This window comes from Pelobates fuscus, chromosome 1 (genome assembly GCF_036172605.1).
Source record: "Pelobates fuscus isolate aPelFus1 chromosome 1, aPelFus1.pri, whole genome shotgun sequence".
Lineage (NCBI taxonomy): Eukaryota > Metazoa > Chordata > Amphibia > Anura > Pelobatidae > Pelobates > Pelobates fuscus.
Genome location: NC_086317.1, coordinates 60,085,358 through 60,110,745, shown reverse-complemented (window position 1 = coordinate 60,110,745; position 25,388 = coordinate 60,085,358). Strand labels below are relative to the sequence as shown.

Here is a 25,388-nt window from a genome sequence, read left to right as displayed (position 1 = left end):
TAAGATAAAACAGTTAAGACAATATAGTGCAGATGATACGTGGAATGAGATAAAATAGGTGATGGTGATATCAGGACACTCACATTTAGAGGAGCCTGGGTATAAATACTGGCTCCATAATCAAGCTTTTATGCTTTTAAGGCAGCATCACACCTACAATTCGTTGTAGGGTATATCTCAAGGAGAAAACATAAGAGAGAGAGAAAACAATGTGCAGTCTGTTAAGATCAGTTAAAAAAGGTGGAAAAAGTATGATGCTCACCTTATTCAGAGCCTTGTGATCCCGGCTCTGAGGTATAATATTACTGTGCCAATTTTGTGGGGATGGCACTACCTCTATGAAGATTCCGTAGGCTCCAGAGGACTTGTTAAAAATAATTACATTTATTTATACAATATAAACATATAGCATATAATATAAATTGAAAATATATATATATTAATGGAGCAAGTAAAAGTCCTGAATATGGCCAAAATGCGTTTCACTCTTGTAGAGCTTCTTCAGTCAGCTGTAAGTATGGTCCTGAGAATCTTTCATCTTTAAATCCCTTGTAGTTCTTCCCCCTTGGGTCACATGGGTTGGTAATTGTCCAATGTTTACAGCTTAGGAGTCTCTTCAAATATCCTAATTGGTGTAAATGTAGGGGTTTAGTATATGACTTGCCAAATTTTTGGCACCCTTATTGCCTCTCAATGTGGTCAGTGTTGGTTGGCGGAAGTCTGTGAGGGCCTGCCTTGGTTGGCAGAAGTGATGTTGCGAAGCGCAGTGAGCGTCACAAGTCTCCAATCTCGCAGCATCATGGACCGCCTCCAACACTCCCCTCACTTGGCGCACATGCGCCTGTCTGTAAGAGTGTGAGGGGGGGAAGATCCAGTTGGCAAAAGGGTCTGAGGCAGCAAGGGGCTGCACTGTCAATCAAAACATTGCGTCGACCTGTCCCCCCAAACATACAGCATCGCTCTCTGGGACCTCCCCTGCCTCAAAACAGCTCAGAAGAGCATGTATATGTCTTGTTTGTAGAAGGAGAGGGTGTGGGCAAATTGTACAGGGAAAAAAGTATAGGAGGAAACAGGGAATAACAGTAGAAAAACAAAAGACAAAGAAACGTAGATTAATACAAATAAAATAGATAAACATCTTAGTAGAGTGAATGTAGTCATTTTTATCTATATATTTTGGGGAAAAAATCTATACATATACATAGTTAAGCTATATCTATAAGTTGTTTTTATAGATGAGTTGGGAAGAAAGTTTATTTTATAAACCAGAAGAAAACTATTATGGATTATAATAATAAAAATATATATAAGCAATATGTATACAGTGTGAACTTTTCGCTCAAAATAAACTCTCAGGAAAAATTCTGTCCATGAAGGTATGCAGTCTTGAATAAATGTAAATTAGAAGAACTTGTCTAGAAATAATTACAATGTTATGGCTTAAAAGCTAAAAATGAAGAGTGGTGCAGATGGTTCTGAAAGTTAAGTGCTGTGCAAATGTTTCTAAATAAAGTGGCACAATTCGTAGTCGATATTCAAACACGGGGTTGTAAGGTCCCGAGGTTGAATATCCACTTCATTTCGTCCTAGACATTTATTAAAGTCCTCTCCATGCCAATTTCCTATGACCTTTTGGATTCCCATGAATTTGAGGCCTCTTTGATCACTGTTGTGTTTTAGTTCAAAGTGCTGTGATACAATATGCCCTTCATATTCTCTTTTAATGTTTCTAATGTGTTATTCCACACGTATATGTAAATTACGCTTAGTGCGACCCACATATTTTAGGCCACAAGGGCATTCCAATACATACACCACATGCACCAAGTGACAGGTTATTAATTCTTTTATAAGGAATTCTTCATCATTTGTGGAGTTTTTAAATTTGATAAAATGTATTTTTTTTATTGTTTGTGCCCCTACATGCCAAGCGTGTGCCACGTCCAAAGAATCCCTTTCCTTTATTCCACCTTTTTACCTGATCTTAACAGACTGCACATTGGTTTCTCTCTCTCTTATGTTTTCTCCTAGAGATATACCCTACAACTAATTGGAGGTGTGATGCTGCCTTAAAAGCATAAAAGCTCAATTATGGAGCCAGTATTAACACAGGCTCCTCTAAATGTGACTGTCCTGATTTTACCATCACCTATTTTACCTCATTCTACGTACCATCTGCACTATATTGTATTTTTTGTCTTTTATCTTTCATATGTATTTCAGGTCAAGCTTTTAACCAAGTTACATGGGGTAAGTTTACCTAAAACTTATCTTGCATTTCACTTAAAGGTGTAGGTTTCTACTTACACCCTCTAATAGATTTTGGATTTTTTGGTTGGTTAAGAGGATCTTTCCACACAAGTGTATAGAGTTGCTGCTGTTTATTTATTTTAGCACTTTGTTGTATACACACCCCTCCCAAAAGGAGGTGTATTTTCATATATACATATATATTTGGGAGTTCAGACCAACACCATTGTTTTGCACTGCTCTCTATCACAGGTGCCTCATTCAAGGGTCATAGTTAACCTTGACCTGCTGTGAACCTGACGCATTTCCCAAGTAATTGGATTAATCTCATAAGAGCAGACATTAGACTGCTAGAGTAGGACATGCCAAGAATGGGGTACATTGACGTTGTGGCAGGCTTATGCAATGTATGATCATATACTGTAACTAAACCCCTGGTACGTTTGCCTATGTTAGGTGTTTTTTTTTTTTAAGTATTACATTCTGTGAGCTTTGAAATTGCTGTTTAGTGAATGAGCTTATATATCTCATGCTGCCTTTAAGATCTGCAAATGTTCTGTGATTTTACAAAACAAATGCAACTTTACCCTTTTTAGGCATATGCCGCTATTGAATGTATTAAAAGCAATGTTGTCAGGTTTATACTTTCTAGAAAATCAAAAATAACCATGACTACAGGGTAAGGCTTTTAGTATGCCGTGCTATAGGAAAAGAGATTATTAATTATTTATATATAAAGAATCATTGTGTTACACACTGCTGTACAAAAGGATGAGGTTACAAACTAGTTGATCTACTGTGAAACATTACCTGAAACATAATGTAGGCATCGATATACATTTTGATAAAGAAAAGGCTGAAGATTGCTTTTAAGTGCTTAAAATCTGTATGGAGACATGAAAGCTACAGGATGTCAATGATGCAACCTATTTGTCGTAAAACATCCTGTTTATTCACAAACTTTGCCTGTTGAGTTGCTCACACAGATTTCACTGGTGATAGAACGATAAGATGAACCAGGTTTAAAGGCAGAGCTTAACGCTGATGAGAGAGGATCGTTGGAAATACTTGAGTAGCTATGATTTACCATCTACTAAGACAGCATATTAAAGTCAACTCTTTGCCCTGTTCTGCAACAGCATGCCACTATTATGCACAAAAATGCCATTATCTTTTGCTGTATAGCGGCAAGTGAAAAAAAATAAAAATAACAATGGCTGGAAAAGTTGAAGGCTAATTACTATCCATAGATTTTATGCTTTATCGGAAAATTTGAGATTTCAGTAGATAATTTAGAGATAATATCAAAGAGGCAGAGGTTCAGTAAAAGTTAGAGAAGACAGTGTCAAGGTAAAGAATCTTAGAAATAGATTTTTTTTTTTTAAAGGTATGATTGCATTATCTTTGTAGTTTGAGACATCTATAAAAGTATCTTTTATCAGCCCTATAAAACCATGTTTAGTTTAGTAAATGCCCTCGTAATTCTTTACAGAGTGTATTGTAGAGATATTGTTTAATGGGCTGACATATCAATAAATCAAGGTATTGTGCTGTTTAAACTATGCAGATCCAACCAGATTCTTATTTGCACAGTATAAATCATCGTAATTTATATCGACTGTTATTCTTGTACTTTAAATGTATGCTTTTATATGTGCTGTGTACCAGCTTGCGATTCTGAATGCGTAACAGCTTGCAGTCAAATCCTAACCTCCACAAAACAATAGGACATCATTATGCCATTAAAACACAATATGGTAAAGCAATAAAACTTTTTTTTATTTTGTAAAACATTTAATGTATATTGTAAATGTATACTGGAGTTGGCGGGTACACTTGGTTGTGTGGGTGTTTATAGGTGTGAGCATGGCTGTATGGTATGTTAGAATGTTTCTGTTAATAAATGAAAAGTGCATCTACAAATGAATTCTGATTATGTCATTTGTATCAAGTTCGTAAATAAAAAAATTTAAAAAATACATTAAAAAAATATATATATATATATATTATGTATTCCCCGAAGCTAACAATTAAGGTTTGTGTGCTAAATGTGGATAAATTAGTTGACTACTCAATATTGGTACCCATGAGCTGAACTATGAATATATTCTGACTTCTCCCTACTCCTGTTTCAACATTTTTAGTGTAACATAAAAAATGCATGTTAATCCTTTAAGAGACAGATGGTGCTCTATGACTGTCATTGTATAATATGAATTACAAAAAATACTAATATCAGTCCTCTGCTCAAACTCCCACAACTCTTGGGCAGCAGCACTTGCTGTGGTATTCAGCTACGATGAATAACCAAAACCATTACATGTGCTATATGTACACTTTTCACTAATAGGTTTTTAGCATCACTTTAATGACAATCAATGAGTAAGCCCCCTTGCTGTTATTTAAAAGTGTACATTAGGATTTGGTATTGTATGCACGTAGCTTTACTGGTTTGGTTTGGTTTAAACTTAGGGACTGAATATTATAGCCAATGCTGATGTCTGAGTAGTGAGGATTTGAGCTCAAGGTTAATATATGTGTTTAATTGCCTTTGTATTATACAGCCTTGTTAAAGGCTGCCGCTATCTCTTATATATTCCCAGTTTATGATTAATTTGTTTGAAGGGTTTCATAAGAACACCCACCAATTTTACATTAAAAATTTTATTAAGTTGTAAACAGCATAGTGACCTGTGACTATCCAAAAAGGTTTGCTCCGAAGTTGGCAGGTCAGCTGATTCATAATAGAAGAACGAACATAGAAACATAGATCATAGGATTTGCTTAACCATTTGTCATGAAGGGGCTAAACATAGCTAAGGTTAATCTTAGCAAGATGGCTGCCTTTCCACGAGCTGTGAACCAGGTGTGTTTGTACCACTTATTGAACTCTTCATAGCCTTCATAAAAAGTAAATACAAGTAAAGTCACAGTATGGAAAAAGAGCATTTCTGGAAGGGAAAATTAATTTAGTTTTTGGGAGAAACATAAGGGAGAACATAGACAATGTAGTGAAGAGACACCAGAAGATTATCTGTGGTGGGTAGGCGTGTGGAGGTCATGCATATGTGGTGACCATTGATGGCATTTGCCAGGAATGTTGCTAGGTGATAAAAAGACAATAAGCTTTAATCTAATGGAATATTTTATGGCCACTTCCACATATATTAATTTATATTAACTATGATACCACATCTTTAATGAGTTCAGAGTAAACCTGTATAAACACTACACCTGCTGTATTAACCTACCACCATGCTGTGTAAACTTCACAACCTGCCTTATAAACTATGCAACCGCAGCATTTACCCAACATTGCATTAAAACCCTTGCTGACACTGTACCATGTAACTCACACCAACTATGGAGCATTAAAATGGCACTGCCAATTGACAGTATGTTTTCTCTTTCAATACTGCAATGGACTCAGGACTAACAATGAGAGGGTTGCTTAATCAGATACAGGGCTTTTCAGGAATTTACTCAAAGCTCCAGCCAGGGTCAAACCCCTTCCAGCAAAGCCCCTGGTATAGGCTAATAAGAGAATAAGGAGATCAGTAACCAACAGAAGAGGTCAACATTGGATTAAACAAAGCCATCTATTGCTAGACAGTAAATTGGGGTGCATTCACAAAGGACTTTCAAAATGTATACCAAATTAAGAGAACTGGAAATGTCATTTAATTTCAGTCATGGATACATTTGTTTTAACCTATTTAAAAGCTTTTTATAATAAATTGGAATGTTTTGTAAATACCAATAATGACAATAAAAGTCCAGGTTTTTTGACAAAGTAATGCAAAATAGCTCCCAGCTGGACACAACTTTCTGTTTAAAGACTGCACATGGAAAAAGGCAAGAAGAACATGAACTAAATTTACGAGAAGCAGCCCTGATATTTCTATGTGATCAACAGAAGTAATATCATGTGGTGAACACAGTCCAGCGCTGTTAACATTTACACAGGTTCTAAGTATGGAAAATGTTATCCAGCTGTTGGATTATAGATGCCACCAGTCTGCCTAAAATAACCCCCAAACTATATATGATTCTATTAAACCATTGGTTTCATTGAATCACCATCTAGCCCAGACATAGGCAACCTTCGGCACGCCAGATGTTTTGTACTACACCTCCCATGATGCTTTGCCAGCATTATGGGAGATGTAGTCCACAACATCTGGAGTGCCGAAGGTTGCCTATCCCTGATATAGCCTTTGGTTTTACTGGGATTGAGCCCTTCTACATAATCTAATGAAAGCAGGGTTATACGGAGCTTCCAGAGCTCAACAACCAAGACATTCCATGCTCACATGAGGTCGCCATGGAACACATCTAAAATGTTATTGTTCCTTAAGGTGTTAAAGGGTTGAATAAGGCTAATCTAGTGAATTAGCACTATAAACAGTATGTTTCCACTTTTTTGTTACCACGTCTTTTCCTGCATAACACACAGTTTAATCTGCTAGTTTCATAATAACCCATCTTTGAAATGCATTTCTAAGTCTATACAAAAAAATAACAACATGTAATTTTGTTCGATTGTGTATTCCACTTAAACTAATTCATTTGGGCGTGTTCACTAAACAGTGTACAATACTGAATTGATGAAAATCTTTATGTTTTGGACCAAATAACTAAGCAGAAACAATTTAACTCTTTAGTGGCTCGACTATATTGGCCTGAATATTGTCCGAGTGTTATTGTTCAGGGAATACGATATCACACCCTTTGATATACCAGCCATAACATAGTGTATTCTCTGAAAATGATATATAATATATACGGTAGTATGTAACGCCTGCATATAAAATTGTATCACTGGTATAATGATTAAGATTGTGATTTTCCAATCATTTTGGAGATTAAATACTTTCACATGGAACACAGTTAAATTCACTTAAAATTACTCAGACGTCATTGATCTGTAACCTTTAAAAATGTAAACAATATTAAAGTATTCAATTTGACAATATAACATCTCAGTCATTGAAAAGTCAAATATTGCTTACTTCCTGACATTCTGACATTTAAGATATATGGTGGTAAATGTCAACATTTAATAAAGCTTATTCCTTATTGATTTCACTTTTGTTTTCCTTTATAAATATCCTTTTCTAGCGTAGTATAATATAAACATATTATCCAAGGGTAGATCTTCTGATGCAACACCTGTCACAAAGATATACGATAGCTCTAATTAGTTTGCCAGAATGAAATTTGCTTCGAAACATAAAATCACAGTGTGTACCAGTTACACCCTTTGAGTTACAATCTCGAGAACTGTCACAATATTGAAATGACATATTGCTATATCTCTTGATAACAGGGTCATAAAAAAAATATTACAGTGTAAAATAACATTGCTGAAAATAATGTTAATTCATAAACGTTTTTTATTTACTTTTATACAGTTCACAAATTCTTTATAATAATATTTATGGCCAAATGGCCAAAAATGTTATTTATCAGTAAGCGTTTAGCTTAAATTCTTTTTTTGTAGCTCTGTGAAACCTGGGTGTCTTGACTCTGAAATATCTGAGTGGGTTAAACATAAATGCTCATTGCGTAAGGGTCTAGCAGTTTATTTATTAACCCCTTAAGGACACATGACATGTGTGACATGTCATGATTCCCTTTTATTCCAGAAGTTTGGTCCTTAAGGGGTTAAATGATAAATTATGGCGAAAAGAAAACCAAATGGCAAAATTTAGATAAATAAAGCTGTTTTGGAAAAATCCTTGAATTCAGCTACAGGCACAGCTTGGCTACTTTGCCTAATTTTGCCATTTGTATTTAAATTTTCTACAGTTTGGTGTTGAGTAAAAACAAAACTCCTAATGGTTAGAAATCTACATTAGAATAACTTAGACGGTAATTCTCAAAAACGTTACCCTGTAATAAAATGAATGACTCCTTGTAAACTTGACTCCCTAATTGTCTATTTAGAAAAATAAAATCTTGCCATGACCCAGTTTAAGAGCTTTCTCCAGCTTTGTGATTCTAAATTTTACAAGCCACTCGTCACATTGTAGAATACTGTTTAGTGAGCACAGACCTTAATCAAGTGCTAGAGTTGCAGAATGACTTTACTGGAGGTTACACTAATTAGTTTAATAGATATTCAGTTGTTACACAGTTGTACTTATCAAGGTCATTAACTAGATGTTTGAAAACAAGAATTAGTTTTCACACAATATAATTGGAAATCCAAAAAAGAAAATGTGTTGAATATGCCATTTGTCATCAATTTCACAGTCTTATAAATGACCTGAGATGTAAGCTAATGAATGCTCTTCAACTTGCAGCATCTATTACATGGCAACTACAAAGTTTACTCTTATCACACAGAAAATATATAAACACCCATTTTTGTGTAAAAACATTCTTTTATAGAATTATTTTAAAGAAAAATGTAAACACCCCAAAAATGCTTAGTTTGGTATTTGTGGGTATTTTGGCAGAAAATGCATGCAATTCCTGCACAGAATACTTATCAAATCAATATATCATAGTTATCATCAACAAAAAAATCCATTTGTTTGTGATGTTTTTAAATAATAGTGTTTGCAAGCTATAGTTAATGAGTATACAATTGGAAAAGTGTAAGGCTTTTTTTTTTTTTACCCTAAGGGGAAAAAACAATAAACAGAGAAGACAGCTAGCATATGTCATTTTAAATATAAAGCCATATTCTGTAGTTATAAATTAAATAATTAAAATAATATTTCACAAGAGGATGGATTATTAAGCATGTTACACCCGCAGTGTTATTAATCATAGCTGAAGCTTCTAAATGTATCCTTTGCAACTTGTGTGTTTTTTATTTTCCAAGCAACGAGAGCTAGAAATTAAATATATTTTCTTACTGTTTGCTTCCAACCCTCATTAATATTTTGGCTTAATGAAAATTTAAGGCAGGGGTCCTCAAACTCCGCCCCCCCAGATGTTGCTGAACTACAACTCACATGACTCTCTGGCTATCTATGTAATTCAAAGAATCATGGGAGTTGTAGTTCAGCAACATCTGGGGGGGCCGGAGTTTGAGGACCCCTGATTTAAGGCAACAGCGTATACAAGCAATGCAAGATTTTATTTTCCTTTTGTGGACAAAGGTGGCAGTAAATTATCCTGAAATACACGGCTATAGGTCAAGAGTGTAAATCTCTTCATCCTAAAAGGCCAAGGATACTGGGTTTGAAGATAATACGTATGTAGGGCTATTCAATAAAGTGTGAATTCTCCGGAATTTCAAATGAATGTCAGATTTGTGGATAAGTATAGCAAAACTGGAAAAGTTCCCAAGCTAGATTTTTACTATGACTGTGTTAGCATAAAATCAAATTTTTTTTAACTATATGTGAAACTGATTGTTTTTTTTTAAATCACAAAGTCTATCCTAAATATTACTATTTGCATTTCAATTTGCTACACTTTGGAGTTGATAGAAGAGCCACATCAGAGTACACTTCACTGATTCACAATAATTTGTACTTATTATTCTAAGAACAGTGGAGATATAAATATTGAATAACAAGTTTTAGTGAAAAAATAAATAGCAGTTCTAGAGTACGGTAATTTGCCAATTTGGATATGTTGGCCTAAAATTTAAATTCCTGTGCGACTTCTCCAAAATCAGAAGGTTAACAGATATTTCTCAGTGATTTTTATTCTTATCATATCTGAAACAAATAATTTATTTAGAGGACCACTCTGGGCCACCATAACTACTTCACTGCAATCACGAACTGTCATCATTAATGCCAATCGATCAGTTCATATTATGCTATTTTTATTCTATATTTATGAAATTTTCCATTCTAAGCCTTAATGTACAGTGGATTAGAACCATTATGCAAACTCCCATAACCCTTAGCGAGACAAGATTTATTTGACTATCCAATATATAGGTGGATAGATGTCGTACAACATTAGATGTAATACTATGGTAACAGGGCATATGGTACCAAGATACACTTCACTATTTTCATACAAATGTTACTGTTTTTTGTTTTTTTTCAATCAATCAGAGTTCGGAAAGCAACATCAGCTGTGGTTTTGCTTCAGCCTCTGTCAACCACTGGACCTGCAACATCTGTCATGCTTTGCCAGAGAGCTATAAGTTCCACTTAATACCAGAATATATTTGATTAATGCTGATCATCAGGATATAGAATGCACATTTTGCCCAAAAAATAAATAAACAAATAAATAAATAACCATTGATATTTCCCATGGAAAATATGACAAGGGTTGCAATTCCATGAAGCTTAACCAGAAAATGACTTGTAGTAGTAGGAGTTGTAGTCCAAGAAAGAGCAGAAAAAGAGGACTCTTTGCATTTTCTATCAGTATACTACAGATGGATCTAAAACACAGGTATCCAGCTGGTGTAGAAATACAACTCTCATGATGCTTTTAGCAACATAACAAGGTAGCTGTAGAGTTAAGACAGCGGAGTATCTAACTTCTGGCAATTCTTGTTGTGGTTGTACTCTTGAAAGCTCATAGCCTATCAATCTCAAACAGGGTTATTCACTCATTTAAGAATTGTCAGGAATTCAAAGAAAACTAAAAGAAAAATTTACATTTTAGACCAAAATAACCAAACTCGGAGCATATTACACTTGGAGAATGATTTTAGTTCAGCTACTTTGGTCTTTAAATTTGGAATTCACTTAGATATGCTATATTTATGGCGTGAATTACCCGGTACAATTATCACATTCCTAATGATTTTGCTGCTAATTTTACTGCATTCTTTTCCAACCAATGTATATACACTGAATATAGAATAATGTGATAGGCGACTGTCCTGTTTGTTAGTGGGCCAATGGTTCATCTAATGTTTGTTTACAGGTTTATAAATATTTTATAGTAAAAATATATACGTCAGGCCTCACAGGGAATGCTTTAAATGGCAATAAGTGGTATCACTACTTATATCTAGATGTACTGGTAAAACCGATTATTATCATATTGTTAATTTATATAGCAACAAGGCATTTTTTTATCGCTATATACATGATTTAAACGTTTGATTATAAAACTAATATGGTTTTGAGAGGCAAGTGCAAGTTCACAGGTTATTATACATTTCATTAACAGCAGGATTAACTGCTGAACTGGGCACTGTTGGAAATTAACAAAGGGATTTTCATTTTTTATCCATCACCTGCATATCTCAAGTTGGACTTTGAGAAGTCCTCCTTGGGTACAGAAACTAGAGAGAAATCATATTTCAACAACTACCCTGGAGTTCCGAGTTGACATGTTTGTGTGTTTTTATGTGTGTTTGTGTGTGTGTGTGTGTGTGTGTGTGTTTGTGTGTGTATATGTAACTTTGTTCTAAATTACTTTATCTGCCTTGCACTATACTTTCCAACGGTTATACTTATATTTAAATGCCTTCTATAAAAGAGTTAACTCTTAAAGAAAAAAACCCTTATTCACTTGCTGTTAATATATGTACTGTTGAAATATATATTGAGCAGAGGCTTATTTGTAACTTTAAACGTCCATGGATCTGTCAGGAAGATATATCTAAACATGCTTTATAATAAAACACTGAATAGCCAAATTCAAGGTAAAATATTCACTCTATTACTGTAGGTGATTTGGACAATTTATGTAATGATAATGGCATATTAAGGAGAATGGCTAAAAGCACTGTGTGTGCATGAGATTTGATCTACAGTACAAATAACAGATAATTAATTAAAACAGATTTTCTGATTTAGCAGACAGATAACATTTGCTAGCTTGCATCATGTCACACAGTCTAAATTGGGCAGTGGAAATTTGGTAGGTGCTGTCTCATATTTGCTGAAAATATCTATACACTCTTATACCCCCTTCTGGAGCTGTGTGGAGTGATTTCACAACTGCAGAGGCAGTATCTGATTCCATTTTCTATACTAAACTTTTCTTAACACTTTCATTACCAATAGTTATCAGTGGATCTAGTCAGTCAGCTTATTTTTTAGAAACTTCTGTTTCTTTAATCATTAAATTATCTGTGTTGTTTGCAAAAGGTCCAGATTACTGATATAGTTCTTGTTCAATATGTATTTATAAATTGCATTATCCAATGAGCTATACAAATGTAAAAATAGTAAGTAATTAAAAAGTATAATGAGACTTATAATGCAGCTTTGATGACTAGGATTGGTTGAGCTCATAATCTTTGTATACATAAAGTGTACATAAAATAATTTTCACACTATATAGACATAGGGTACAGGATTGCTACCAGAAATGAAACCATGCTGATCTAAAACCAAACAAAGGAAGAAAATTATTAAAACACTTCCAAACTTAGAACACTGCATTGCTATGTGGTTCTTACAGGTTGCTGAGTCTGCTGACTGTAGCTATAACTGCATGGAATGTATAGTACACATAGAATAATCCTAATTATTACCTTGGTTGTCTGAAAGATGGCTGGAGTTGGACAGGAACCTGCAGAGCACGTTCAAAAAAATAAACCCCAGCAGCTCAGCCCTCCCATCCGGCAAACCCATGACTGCCCTTCTTCTCCACATGTGGATCCAGCTCTACCTCCAGGTGATGGGCTTAGTCCACCGCCCTTTTAACACAACTGGACACAATTTCACGTAGGTGCTAAGATCCGGATCCTCGGAGGCGTGTCTGACTGATCTACTGTCCGTGGCAGAAGGAAGACCACACCAACCCAAACAAGCAATAGGTGTTACTTATAAAATCACCACGAGGGTAATAGCTCCCTCACTGAAAATAAGACATCTTCAGATTCTTGGATGAAGTTCTTCTTAAACACACACTAAAGGCAGTCTATAGCCTTTATGTACAAACCACAGACCTTTTGACTCGGTGTACAAATTAGCCTTTGGTAGGTTTGGTCTAGTCAACTCACCAACAGTTCCAGTGCTTTACATGTACACCTGACTTGTATGGTGATTCTAAAGTCTATGCACGCTTGTTTTGGATTTCCAGGTTGAGCTGTAGGTTTGCGAGATTGCCCCCCTCCCCCTTAGCTCTAGATAAATTGGAAGGCAATCTCATGAAGACTGAATAGAAAGCTCCTGTTAGATATCCCTTGGGGGTAGTACTTATGATTCAGCTGAAGGCTCCAGACTTCACTGTGCGTTCTATTCTCTTACTCCTCTGGAACTGGAACCTGCAGAAGAATCTGATCATGGAATGGTGAGCTCGGGGCATTGTGCGTGGGTCACCCAGGGGTGGACATCTAGTTCGAGCTTCTACCAGCTGATATCTGTGCAGGATGCTGCTTTGCCTGGACGCACTTGGACTTAACGTGCGTCCTCGGCGCATGGACTTCTTTGTGGTAGCCTGGGTCCTGCAGCTACTAGCACCATGGACAGCGCACGGAAAGTATGATATTTTGCATATTTTAGAGAAACCCCACCAACATTCGCTGACTGTATGGATTATCCCTTCATTTGCTTTGCAGAGCACAGACTCCAAAATATGTGATGCACCCTGGCTGCTTACAATGCAATGTGTGCTATACAAGCATCTTGGAGTGGCCAGACTGTGTGAGGTATTGGCTGTGCATAGTGTGGGAGTTGAAGGCGAGTTGTGGGATGTGTGTGATGCTGATGGTGATGATGCTGATGGTGATGATGATGTACCCCGTTTGATCAGTCATTGGAAGTAGGGAAAATCGTTCCCCCTGGCTGTGTCTGTGTGTGGGGCTGCAGGTAGGAAGTTTGAGGGCTCTTTACAGATAACAGAGACCCCATCCCCCTCTGCCATCAGTACCAAATCTCTTTCCTCCCAAATCCTAAAGCAAAGTCAATGGCAAAATAATTCCTTCTCTCTCATCATTCTCTAGGGATTTAGTCCTCAAGGTTGTAGACAGGACACCCTAACATTGTATCCACTGTGCATCCTTGTCCAAGTGAAACTTGCAGAGCTTCCCTAAAAGAGAACCCCCAGCAGCCTGTTCAGCCACAGAATGCCTGTTAGCACAGACTGTCTCTCAGTGAAACACAATGTGAAATAATCCTGTTTGAAGTCAGTCTGTCCTGTGCCATGCAGTGCAGCTTCCAAGGCAGAGACAGCACATGAAGAGGGTGTGCTCAGCTCAGTGCAGAGAGTGAAGGCTCTGGGGCTGGGAGAAGAAGGATGCAGGGACTTGAGACAGGATCCAGCTGCTCTGATGTATGTCTCCACTGAAGGGGAATGATAGCTGGGCACAGAGAGGTGCAGAGGAGCTTCCCTGGCTGTTATCTGCAGGTCACATGCAGTGCTCAGCACTAGGGGGGGCTAGTTGACTAGACAAGAGCCATCTCTGTTTGCATGCATTAGGACAGACCGTGGGAAAAGCAGGTGCTTCATTCCAAGGCTGCGTAGGTTAAAATGCTTAAAAGCTGCATTCACTTAACCACTTCTCAGAGGGGTTTGCAGAGCACAGGGGAAGGAGGGGGCTTTTTTTTTTTTAAAGCTGCAGCCCTATCACGTTCAGCCTGCATTCTCTTTGCAGCCTTGCCATTGTTGCACGCTGATATGAGATGCACAGGGATTACAGGCTGAGATTTACCTTTATTTTATGTGCCCCTGAAATTAAGGATCTCCCTGCAAGTTTATGTTTAAGGTACAATAATAATACTCCATTCTTCTATCTCAGTATAGAATTGCATCAGAGTAACTGTTCCATAGAAAAAAAGTGCTGAGATTAAACATGCTATATTTACAGTTATATTAGTTATAATCATCCTTTATTGTTGTCTAGAGATGTATCTGAGCTCAATCTATACAATGCTGGGAGCTGATTGTATATAGAATTATATAGGATTGCATCTAGATGTACATGATACTGTGTGTCTTGGTGATGGAGATAGAACGCTGTAAGAATGTCTCCAGAATATTGTTATGACATTATTTTTACGTAATACATATTGCACCTATATCTCTTTAATACATTTTACTTCATTAGGAATAGGGTTCCTTTCACGTTAGGGCCACACACAGACATGTTTAGTATTTGTGACTACTGCTCTTAATTCAGCTTCTAATCCTTTAGTGATATGCTGTGAGAGGACCTGAGGAAATATACTGTCGCTGCTTTCCAACAGGATGATCAGGAGTGTAAATCCCACTAATCTTAGGCAGCTTGGCGACCACTGTTCACTGTGTCAGTTACGCCATAAAATACGTTTAGCTATTTAATGCACAGTGGGATCTCACCCAGGATGCAATATGGGATCTGAAAACACAATCTTCCCTTTAAATAAAATGTGTTTATAAAATATGCTACACACAAACATAAATTCATTATAGATAATATATATATAAACACATGCATACAAATATATATACACACACAAACACACACACACAGACATACATACAAACTCTACCGCGCATACATGCATTAAAGTAAAAACTGTCTTAACCAATTCAGAATATTACGTACGTATGCAAGTCTACATAAAAATATGTTTTTATTGTGTGAATTGTAATGGGATGCATTTTATCCAAGGTTAAAATAACTGGCAATATATTTAAGCAGGAGCCTCTTTACTCACCTACTGGACTTTTCATATAAATTACTATGTAATAATAAAACACTAAATTCACAACTAGAATGTCAGAACACTACATTCATTCTCTCCATCAATAACTGCTCCATCTAACGTTGTGTCAAAGATATTATAGTGTTTTGCTCTGAAGACATATCAATAGAATGTTGAACTTTAGTCTGTTTATCTATGGTAGTAGAATATGTGTTGCATAAACACCAATGTTGAGTTATTTATTCAACTACTTATACTATAACACTATTACTTTTTATAGAGCATCATGCATACAATTAGAATATTATTTTCATCTAATATAAAATTATAATGGACATCTTTAGACATAAGGCAATCTTTTTAAATTTTTTGGTCTTACACTAGTCTACTGAGTATGTAAAGAAATTACAAAAATGTAGCACAAAATTGAGAAAGTCGTAGTTATTTACTATACTGAAAACTGTGAAGAATTGATAAGAAAATTGCAAATTTTAGGTAAAAGTAGCTTAACAGGCAAAGAAGATAAAATGCATATTATTTTCCCATTTATGATATTTTGTCCTAAAAACTGCAATTTCTTTTTCAGTCCACCGTTTAGTGAATAAGCGTGGCTGTATTCATATATTCGTATAAGAAATAAAAAGCTTCAAGGTGCCTTGTGATGTTATTCAGTTATGAATAAAATAAATCACGCAGTGGCATTGGCTCATATTCCACCTTATTGCATTGCAAAATACATATATAAGAAATGTGTAAATTTTCAAATAGAGGTTTACATATTTTATATTGGATAAGTTAAAATAAAACAGCATCTGAAATGTAATAGTGTGTCAAAGGACATTAAGTCTAAAAGAAAAAGAAAAAAGAAAATTTTACTTCCAGAGCTCAAATTCCAATGAAAACGTATAACCATGGAATATATAATGCATTAATGCATTTAAATCTCCATCTTGATTCTCTTGTAATGCTAGACTTCAGGTGATGAGATGCAAAAGCTTGCGCTTTTGCAGATGTGCACCTAGACTCTTTTATTAAGGTCCAAATCAAATATGTATATACTAGGGCTGGACTCGCTCAAAGCACATATATGTGCGCAAACGTCATTGATTTACTAAAAGGGACATTGTCAAGAGAGAAGTGGTTTTTAAAACCGCTATGATAAACCACAAGAACGTAAGCAAAAAAGAAAACACTAGCAAACTTCCAGCCCTCAAATAAGTATATTAACATTAGCCAAAGAACAATGTTTTGTTCCATCTTCTATAAAAAACATTTAAAAAACAAATTCAGACGTAAAGACACACATGGACAAACAAAGATCTTAGGCATTTCACCAAGAAGCCTTATTCATATATGGCAGATGGCATAAAATTCCGTTCTTAGCCTACTGGTAAGTGTTAACATACTTAAATGAGGGATGAAAACATGGAAATATTCCTTGTTGTCCTCTTTTTATAAGGCCATATGTTTTCTTACTTGGTTCAGTAGTCAAACCATTGGACAGCCGAACTCAGAAAGAAATGATCATATACAAAGTATATGGGTAGACATTCCGATCATTTATTGGAACATCTTCAAGAAGCACTAAGGAATCATTATGGCACTACAGCGCATGCACTTCAATCTCTGTGTTCTGCCTACCAGCAATGCTGCATAATAGAAAGTCTTCTTCACTAGGAAGTGCCTCTAATGGTTGTCTGATTCAGTGTCCCTGGAGGCATCCTTAGTGACAAATGTAAACTTTTCCATTTCTCACATGTAGTTTTTTTGCGCATATTAAAAAAAAACAAAAAAAACCTCCCATGCAAGAACTGAATTGTGTAGTAGTAAAGAGGACATTTGGAAAAATAGGTTTAAGTAACGTATCGACCGAAAAAGCAGTAGAGAATCTAGGACGAGAGTCACAACTAAACAATGCAAATATTGGACAATAATAAAAAATGTAAGGAAGTTCCTTTTCATTGACCGTGGGTCTACATTATTTAATACAACAATTTAATGGTATTTGTTCTATAAGAAAATTTACTACAGATGCCTCTTCTCACTGTGCTTTAAGAGGACTTAATTTCTTCTCTAATATGTATTTATCATGTTATTAGTAAAAACATGTTTATATGTTTGTAATTTCTTGAACTACACTTCCTTCAGCGGCAATTATTACAGGGCATTAAGCATCATAATTTGCTTTAAGAATTGAGGCCAGATACTTTTTTTGGTCATATAGGAAGAAGGAAGCATCATAGCTTCTGCGCCATGTAGATAAGCTGTGCTTAGTACCAAAAATCGAAGAGGGTAAAGAGATATGTTTTTTTAATTAAATTGCTTAGAACTGACTGGCTCAACAGAATGCTAAATAACCCTTACTTAATATAGATTATTCAGTCCTGTGCCCAAACTCAAATAATACAGTAGAAATAAAGAAACATTTATACAATTAACCACAGAAAAAATCTGGAAAAAAACAGTAATAGTAGAAATTAATAGTTTTTCTCATCGTCTTGGTCTCTGTTACATGTTCATCATGGAGAGAAAAAGTATGTAACCAAACTGATGTCTACTAATATACACACAAATCAGTGGTGGATCTGGGAGACGGTGTGGAGGAGCGTCAGAGTAATTGCTCCCCCGGACAAGCCGTTCTCATTATGCGTGGCTGACAACAAGAGCTAAACATGTGACCAAATCTAATGCCTGCCGTTATGTTGTATGTATAAATTTGTGTTTGTTTCTGCATTGTTGTATATAAGCAGGATTATGTATGAATCAGTGTGTAGGTGTTGGCCATTTTTGCATGTTTAGAAGAACAATGGTTCTCTACCCGAGTTTAGGCTCTTGTTCCTCCCTGACATAGTTGTACACACATATATATGTAAACAATGTGAGAAATATGTAACTGATTATGAAAAAGCTTTGGTCACAGTTTTAATATTTTCTGGTTAAGCTCTTTAAAGTGGCACTGTCATGCTGAACTTACCTTTCCCTAATCGCTTCCTCTCCTCTCACTCTCTCAGGATCTGTTCTTTGTTTCTTCCTATCTGCTCTAGTTTACTTAAAAAAATATAAGACAAAGTAAGCACATTTTTTTATCCGCTTGACCCACTCTGACCTACTTCCTGTGGGTCAGAGAAATTTTCCCATAATACCTTACACTTTCCTCTGTGATCTTGCGATGCCTCCTTTCACTATTTGTGCATGTCTTGTTATTTAGACAGAACGCCGGCGAATCTACCGAATTTCGTCCTAACAGAATGAGAACAGATTGTTCATTCATGTTAGGACGACATTCGATGCTTTTAGTTTGGTTCACAATTTCATTCAAATGAAGGAAATTACGATCCGTGCTGCGCCACTTAGTAGATAGCTCCCTAATACCATGAGAATTAGGGAGCTATCTGCTGAAAGGCTGAACGACCAAGATGGGTCTTTGAGCCAACTTTACTAATACTAAGTAAAGATTACTTAATATTATTAATTAATCTACCCCTACTCACTATGCCACGAGTAGGGGCATGTCTAGTAAACAGTGTAAAAAAAAAACCCTCTTATAAATGGCCCCATGGTGGAGCATCTATTAACTAGCCGGGGGACATAGTGTCCACCCCCAAGCCTCCACCCGTGCCCGCGAGTAGGGGCTATTTAACTAAATGAGAGACATAGGGGCCCTAAATTACAATAGGGTGGGTGACCTATTGTCTTCCCCCCCATGAGTGGCGGGTGGGGCCCTAGAAGACAATGGTGGTGACCTTTTGTTTCCCCCCCCCCGTCCTCCACCCATGAGCGGCAGACGGGGGCCCTAAAAAAACAATGGGGGGGGGGGAACCTGCTCACTGTTGTAAAAAGGCTTTATAAGCTCAGTCTGCGCGGTGCCCTCTCTGGGTAAAGATGTTTTTTTTTTTTTTAAGAATTCTTTATTTTTTCATCTTGACAAGAGTAGCATGCAGAATATATGCAGTTACGGCTTGTGCAAAAGCCCAGTATTTTACCACATATGTGAACGTAGTTATACAGTTGCCTATACAATATACATCAAGAAAAGCACATTTGACATTAGGCTTATTCGGCTGTTTGTCAAGGGTTTTGTTACTTAAATACAGAGTATTGAAATCATTTAAAACATTGAAACTTAAACAGAAACATAAATACCTAACTATACAGTCAAATATACTCAAATTTAATCTGTGGTCTCAGGGGTTGTGTATCGTGTTTACGGGCGGTTTCATGGATTCTGTTCTGGGGTTTTGGGAGATGGATTATTTTTTTAAGCGTCTGGATTTTTTTCACCTTGTTTTTTTTTTTGTTAGTTTGCGTCTTTTTTATTTTATAAGTTCAACAGCCTTAATGGATTTTAATTTGGCTTTTTTGGGGGTCTGAAAAAAGAAGCTTTTAGAAAAAATACCTTTTTTTAGGGCCCTCACCTATGAGTGGTGGGTGGGGGCCAGGGGGTAGGAAGTGCACCCCCCCCTTGTCTTTTAGAGCCCCACCTACTGCTCATGGGTGGGGGTTGGGGGAGGGCAGGGGGGACAATGGTCCCCCCATTGTCATTGAGGGCCCCCACCCATGAGCGATGGGTGGGGGGGCAGTGGGGGGGAGGATAATAGGTCTTCCCCCCCATTGTTTTTTAGGGCCCCCACCCGCCGCTCATGGTTGGGGGCCGGGGGGAGGACTAGAGGTCCCACAGGGCCTTCATCTGCCCACACAAAGCTGGCGGCGCCTGGCACAAAATAAAGATGAAAAAATAGGTGACCAGGGGGGTTTAGAGGCATTTAGGGGGATTTCGAAGACGCTTAGTTGAAACACTCTAATGAGTGGTAGGACATGGTTTTCCCCATTGTAAAATAGTTCTCTCCTTTATCATGATATGTCGCCAAGGTAATCCTACTATCATAAAGGTTAACATGGTTGGAGTATCTTTATAAATCATATATATCTAAAATAAAAGTATGTAAAATAGCTATAGCAGTCTTTATCAATCTCTGTAATACTAATGTAATGCTAACAGTGAAGTGGTCTATTGACTCCTTCTCCTCTCTGACAGCAGGAATGATAAGACTCACTGAAACTTCCTTTAAAGCGGAGAAGTGAGCTGAAATTTTCAGTACACCTGCAGGCATTAAATAAGTGACCAGTGTCTTCTGGGAAAGAAAAGTGTTCCTCTACAGGCTGGTAAGCATTCCTAAAGTATTAAAAAGAGTGAGTGAAGCTTTATGGAGTAAATTTTATCTGTAAAATGCTTGAAAAAAAAATATATTTATTGATTTTAGTATTAAAGTGGTTAAATATTTAGAGCTTATTTCCAACCTTAAACAGTCAGTAGGTTTTAGAAGCTACTACGGTAATTGGTTTCCACTTTGTTGCTATTTTTTACTGGTTTACCATCAATAGCATCTGTTTGCAAGACACAGACTACTCACAGATCACCTGCTTGCTAGAGTTAGACTCTTCAGCATATACTTACCCAGAAAGAAATTACACATATGATAAAAAAAAAAAAAAGAAGCAAATTATTCAAACTAGCCACTTTCCTACCTGTGATTTTTCCTTTCTTTCTGCAGGACTCAAACCATTCCCTGTCCATGCTTCTGCTATTTGCGTTTCATTTCTAATAGGTGAGGCTAATGTGCACCAATGATGGAACTAAATGCAGACCAACAGCAAGTATATGTGTATTCCTCAAAGAATAGCATAACCTTATCTGCAGGGAGATATCAGGATTAACAGATTAGATATATTCTGAGAATGAGACTTTTTAGGAGATTTAATTTTGCTAAGTATCTATGCAGTTAATTAATCTTGCATGTAATACAATATATATCATGTATATTTATATATAAATACTGTAAAATATATAAAACATAATGGTAAACTGTGTATTATGGGAAAATAAATGCCATTGAGAAGCTGTGGAGACTTCATAATAAGCAATAAAATCAATGGTCGAGTGGTTTATAATTGCCTCCAGAACCCTTTGATAGATTTATTTTACCATAATACATACTTCACTATTATGTATCTTTTATATTACTGCAAGGAACACTCCAGACCCCTAAAGCACTTTAACTTACCGAAATCTTATATGCGTGACAAATTTGTTGTCTTGATTCATTTTAATTCAGTGAAGATTTCAATGGAAATTGGCACTTTTACAAATTAACCCCCATGACTGACAAGCATCCAACATGTCCTGTTACATCCTGGATTGGTTAGCTCAGTTTAGCTAAACTCAAGAGGCAGCAATAGCCCAGAGCACCTGCCTTGCAAAGATTTCTTATTGAGCTGCATTGAGAAGTCTGTGATTGGACAGCCACAGAAAGTCTCAGCTGGGGAAGAAGAGGAGGGATTGCAAAGGCTGCAGAAAGGAGATCTGCTTCTTTTGCAATTTTGTGTTTTTGTTTATACCCCCAATGAAAAACTATCATAATTAATTGCATGCATTATCTCATTTTGGGTATGTCTACTAAGCCACGATTTTTACTTTTTTTGTTGTAGTTGGGCAGAGGAGTGTCCCTTTAATAAACCAAGATTAGTGTGTTACGGGTTAGTGTCTAGTATGTCTATTGTTAGTGTAGTATACAGGTTAAAGTTTATTTTTGGTTTAGTGTATGGGTTATTGTAAAGTGTAGTGTAGAAGCAAGGTTTAGTGAAAGCATTAGTGTAGAGTAGGGGTTAATGTTTACTGTTTGACTATAAAGGTAACATGGGACTATATATGTCCCAATGTTGCTTGTGATAGGTGGGAGTTACAGCCCCCGAGATTAGTGGGAGTTACAGTGTCAAGTAGTAGCTATTTCAACCAAGTCATTAAATATATTGCATGGGTCCCTTGGTGGTATAACTCCCATTAATTTGGGGTACAACATTTCTGCCCACTATTAGGGTCCCAAAACTACATGGAGCTTATCTCTGTGGTGTTATTTGTTCATTATGAGCATTATGGGATGTTGTCACACTTTATGGTATTCTAGAACAGTGGTTCCCAACCCAGTCCTCAAGTAACCCCTAACAGTCCAGGATTTAGAGTTTTGTCTAAGGTGTTTTAGAAAGAAAAAAAACAACACAGTCGAGGCACAACAGGGTAATTAATCCCTAAATCCTAGACTGGTAGGGGCTACTTGAGGACTGGGTTGGAAACGTGTTCTAGAACATGATCTGTCTGTGAAAATAAGATCATGAAAAAAATAAAAATTATATATATATATATATATATATATATATATATGTTTATATATATATACATACATATATAAAATGTGTTTAGCATGCTTTAAAGGCACTCTTACTACACAGGGGTTAAGAGATTGTTGGCACAGGTATTCTTAGTATTGTAGCAAATGATTCTGCAATGGTTTTGAAATATATAGCTGGCATCATCAAACATTTATGCTCGCTTACCGTCAGGGTTAGGAACTAGTCCAAGACTGCTAAAAAAAAAATAATACTAATAATGCTGATTTTAATGCTGAATTAATTTTCTGGTTATAATAACTGAATTCATTTTTTTCCCCCCAACTAAATGTAAAATAAAAACTAAAAAAAGGTGGGCTCAGAGTGGAATCCTAAATGCATTGTAAATTTTTTTTTTTTTTTTACAAAAGTTGATATAGTTATTTCCCAAATCAACACAATTAAGAACCCAAGGATTGTGGAGAAAATTAGAGCTTTGGACATTTTAGGAAAAAATTGAATAGCTGAGATTGGTTTTTCCAGAGTGTCTATTTTCATTTAAATTGGCAATTTTCTTGTTAATAAACAACAGTTACCAGTTTATTAAGTAACCCTGATTACTCGCTATTCACTTGTAAATTTATTTAAAGGTCAATTGAAACAATCTCTATTTAGGTGCAGAATGTTATAGAATGTTTTTTGTTTTTTTTATGTAAGAATTGTATAAAGCAATAATCCTGGTTGAATACAAATCTCTATTTTGGATTTCCACACATCCCATTCAGCTCGTATGATACATATTTGTTTTTACTAATCTGATTCTGGAGAGGTTATTCTGTTTGTCACAATGAATAATCAAGAATAACTCCCATAGCTATCAATATGCACCATTAAAAAGAAAAAGAAATATGACCAGTTGTTTCTACCCACTACAATTATCACTGTGTTGCTTTATTTTCTTTCCCAATATTCCAACTGAGTATACCTAAAGTTTCAAGGTTCTCAGAGTAAGCATTGTACCACTCCACACCAAGACAAGAGAGACAATTTAGGCTCCTGAAAATGTGAGTGCATATACTTATTTGTGTAATACTTTATTGGTACTTACATCATCATAAATCACTTTTTTCCTGTTTTATCTCGAGGTCTCATACCACTATAAACGCACTTCCAGCATCCACAAGTGGGATTGTACCTCTCATGCATACTGAATAGAGCTAATTAGTAGCTCTGTACTTTGTAAGGGCGTTTATTTACCAACAACCATACTCCACTATTGGATCCTCTCTGTTCCTTTTTGTGTCCACGTACTTTACCTGTAACTCCGAGTTGCAAAATCCATCTCCAATACAAGTTACTAATTTAATTTGCCCAGAAGAGAGACTCTTGGTTTGGATGACTGTTCTGCACTTCCCCATTTTTCTTAGGGACTCTTTCTAACCCTTTTCCATCTCCCTATTTTTATTATGTTCTGTGTGGAATTTACGAGTTTAAGAAATACTACAATTTTAAAAAAAAAAGCAATTTAGTAGATAGTTGAATTCCAAAGAAAATATTAATGTAACTATTTTTTCATGTGTTCTTTTAGGAGTATAGCCACAGATATAATATTAGAAGCTATTGTAAACCCTCCCCTCATTCCACAGACTTTCTGTGGCTGTCCAATCACAACTCATTCAAAAATCTTTGCAAGGCAGGTGTGCTAGGCAGTTTTCTGCCTCTTCGCGGAGCTAAACTTCTAGGACAGTGGTTCCAAAACCAATCCTCACGGCCCACCAAAAGTCCAGGATTTATGCATTTCCCTGTTTATTTCCAATGGAGATACTGACAAAATCTGGACTGTTGGTGGATCTTGAGGACTGGTTTTGGAAACACTGTTCTAGGAAGTAACAGCTCTCTGATTTGCACTTTTACAATTAAAAAATAATACATTTCAACATAAATAAATACACTCTATTTAGATATTAAGTTATATTATGTTTGCTACATGCAGATAATGCTTTGTTCTGCTTTCTGGGGTATTCTCACTAAACACCTAATTGTATTGAGTTTAAAAACCGACTTGCAATATTTAGTCAACACCATCTCAAAGAAATAAACTCCCCAACTCAGCTATGATCAACGATTTACAGTTAGTCGTGTAATTCAGTTTTGAATTCAGTTTAGTTCAATAAACCTCTCCGTATTTCACCATGCTGAGAAGAAACTGTGTGCCTCAGGAAAGCTTTATCTTCAGTAAATACAGGTTATTATCATATTATAAATTTATTTATAGATATTACTGTACTGACAACTCTCGGGACTCTGACAGTACTGTTATAGGGCATTCAGAAAACAGGGTCATATGGTAAATTCTTGAATATAAATCCTGACAAAATATGATATTAATGAGACCTGTTTAATTATCACGTAAGGTGTGTTAGATTATGTTTATTAAACTTTAATTATTTTGACGAT

General features: G+C 36.1%; 1 protein-coding gene across 1 annotated transcript in view; it reads right to left on the bottom strand.

The window, feature by feature from the left end:
- EPHA6 (EPH receptor A6) overlaps nucleotides 1–13,139 on the bottom strand; it is an 814,401-nt gene extending 801,262 nt beyond the window's left edge. The window contains exon 1 of the mRNA XM_063448791.1: nucleotides 12,674–13,139. Within this exon, the coding sequence (XP_063304861.1) occupies nucleotides 12,674–12,794 (121 nt within the window). The 5' untranslated portion in view covers nucleotides 12,795–13,139. The remainder of the gene's footprint in view (nucleotides 1–12,673) is intronic.
- Between the last annotated feature and the right edge of the window lie 12,249 nt (nucleotides 13,140–25,388).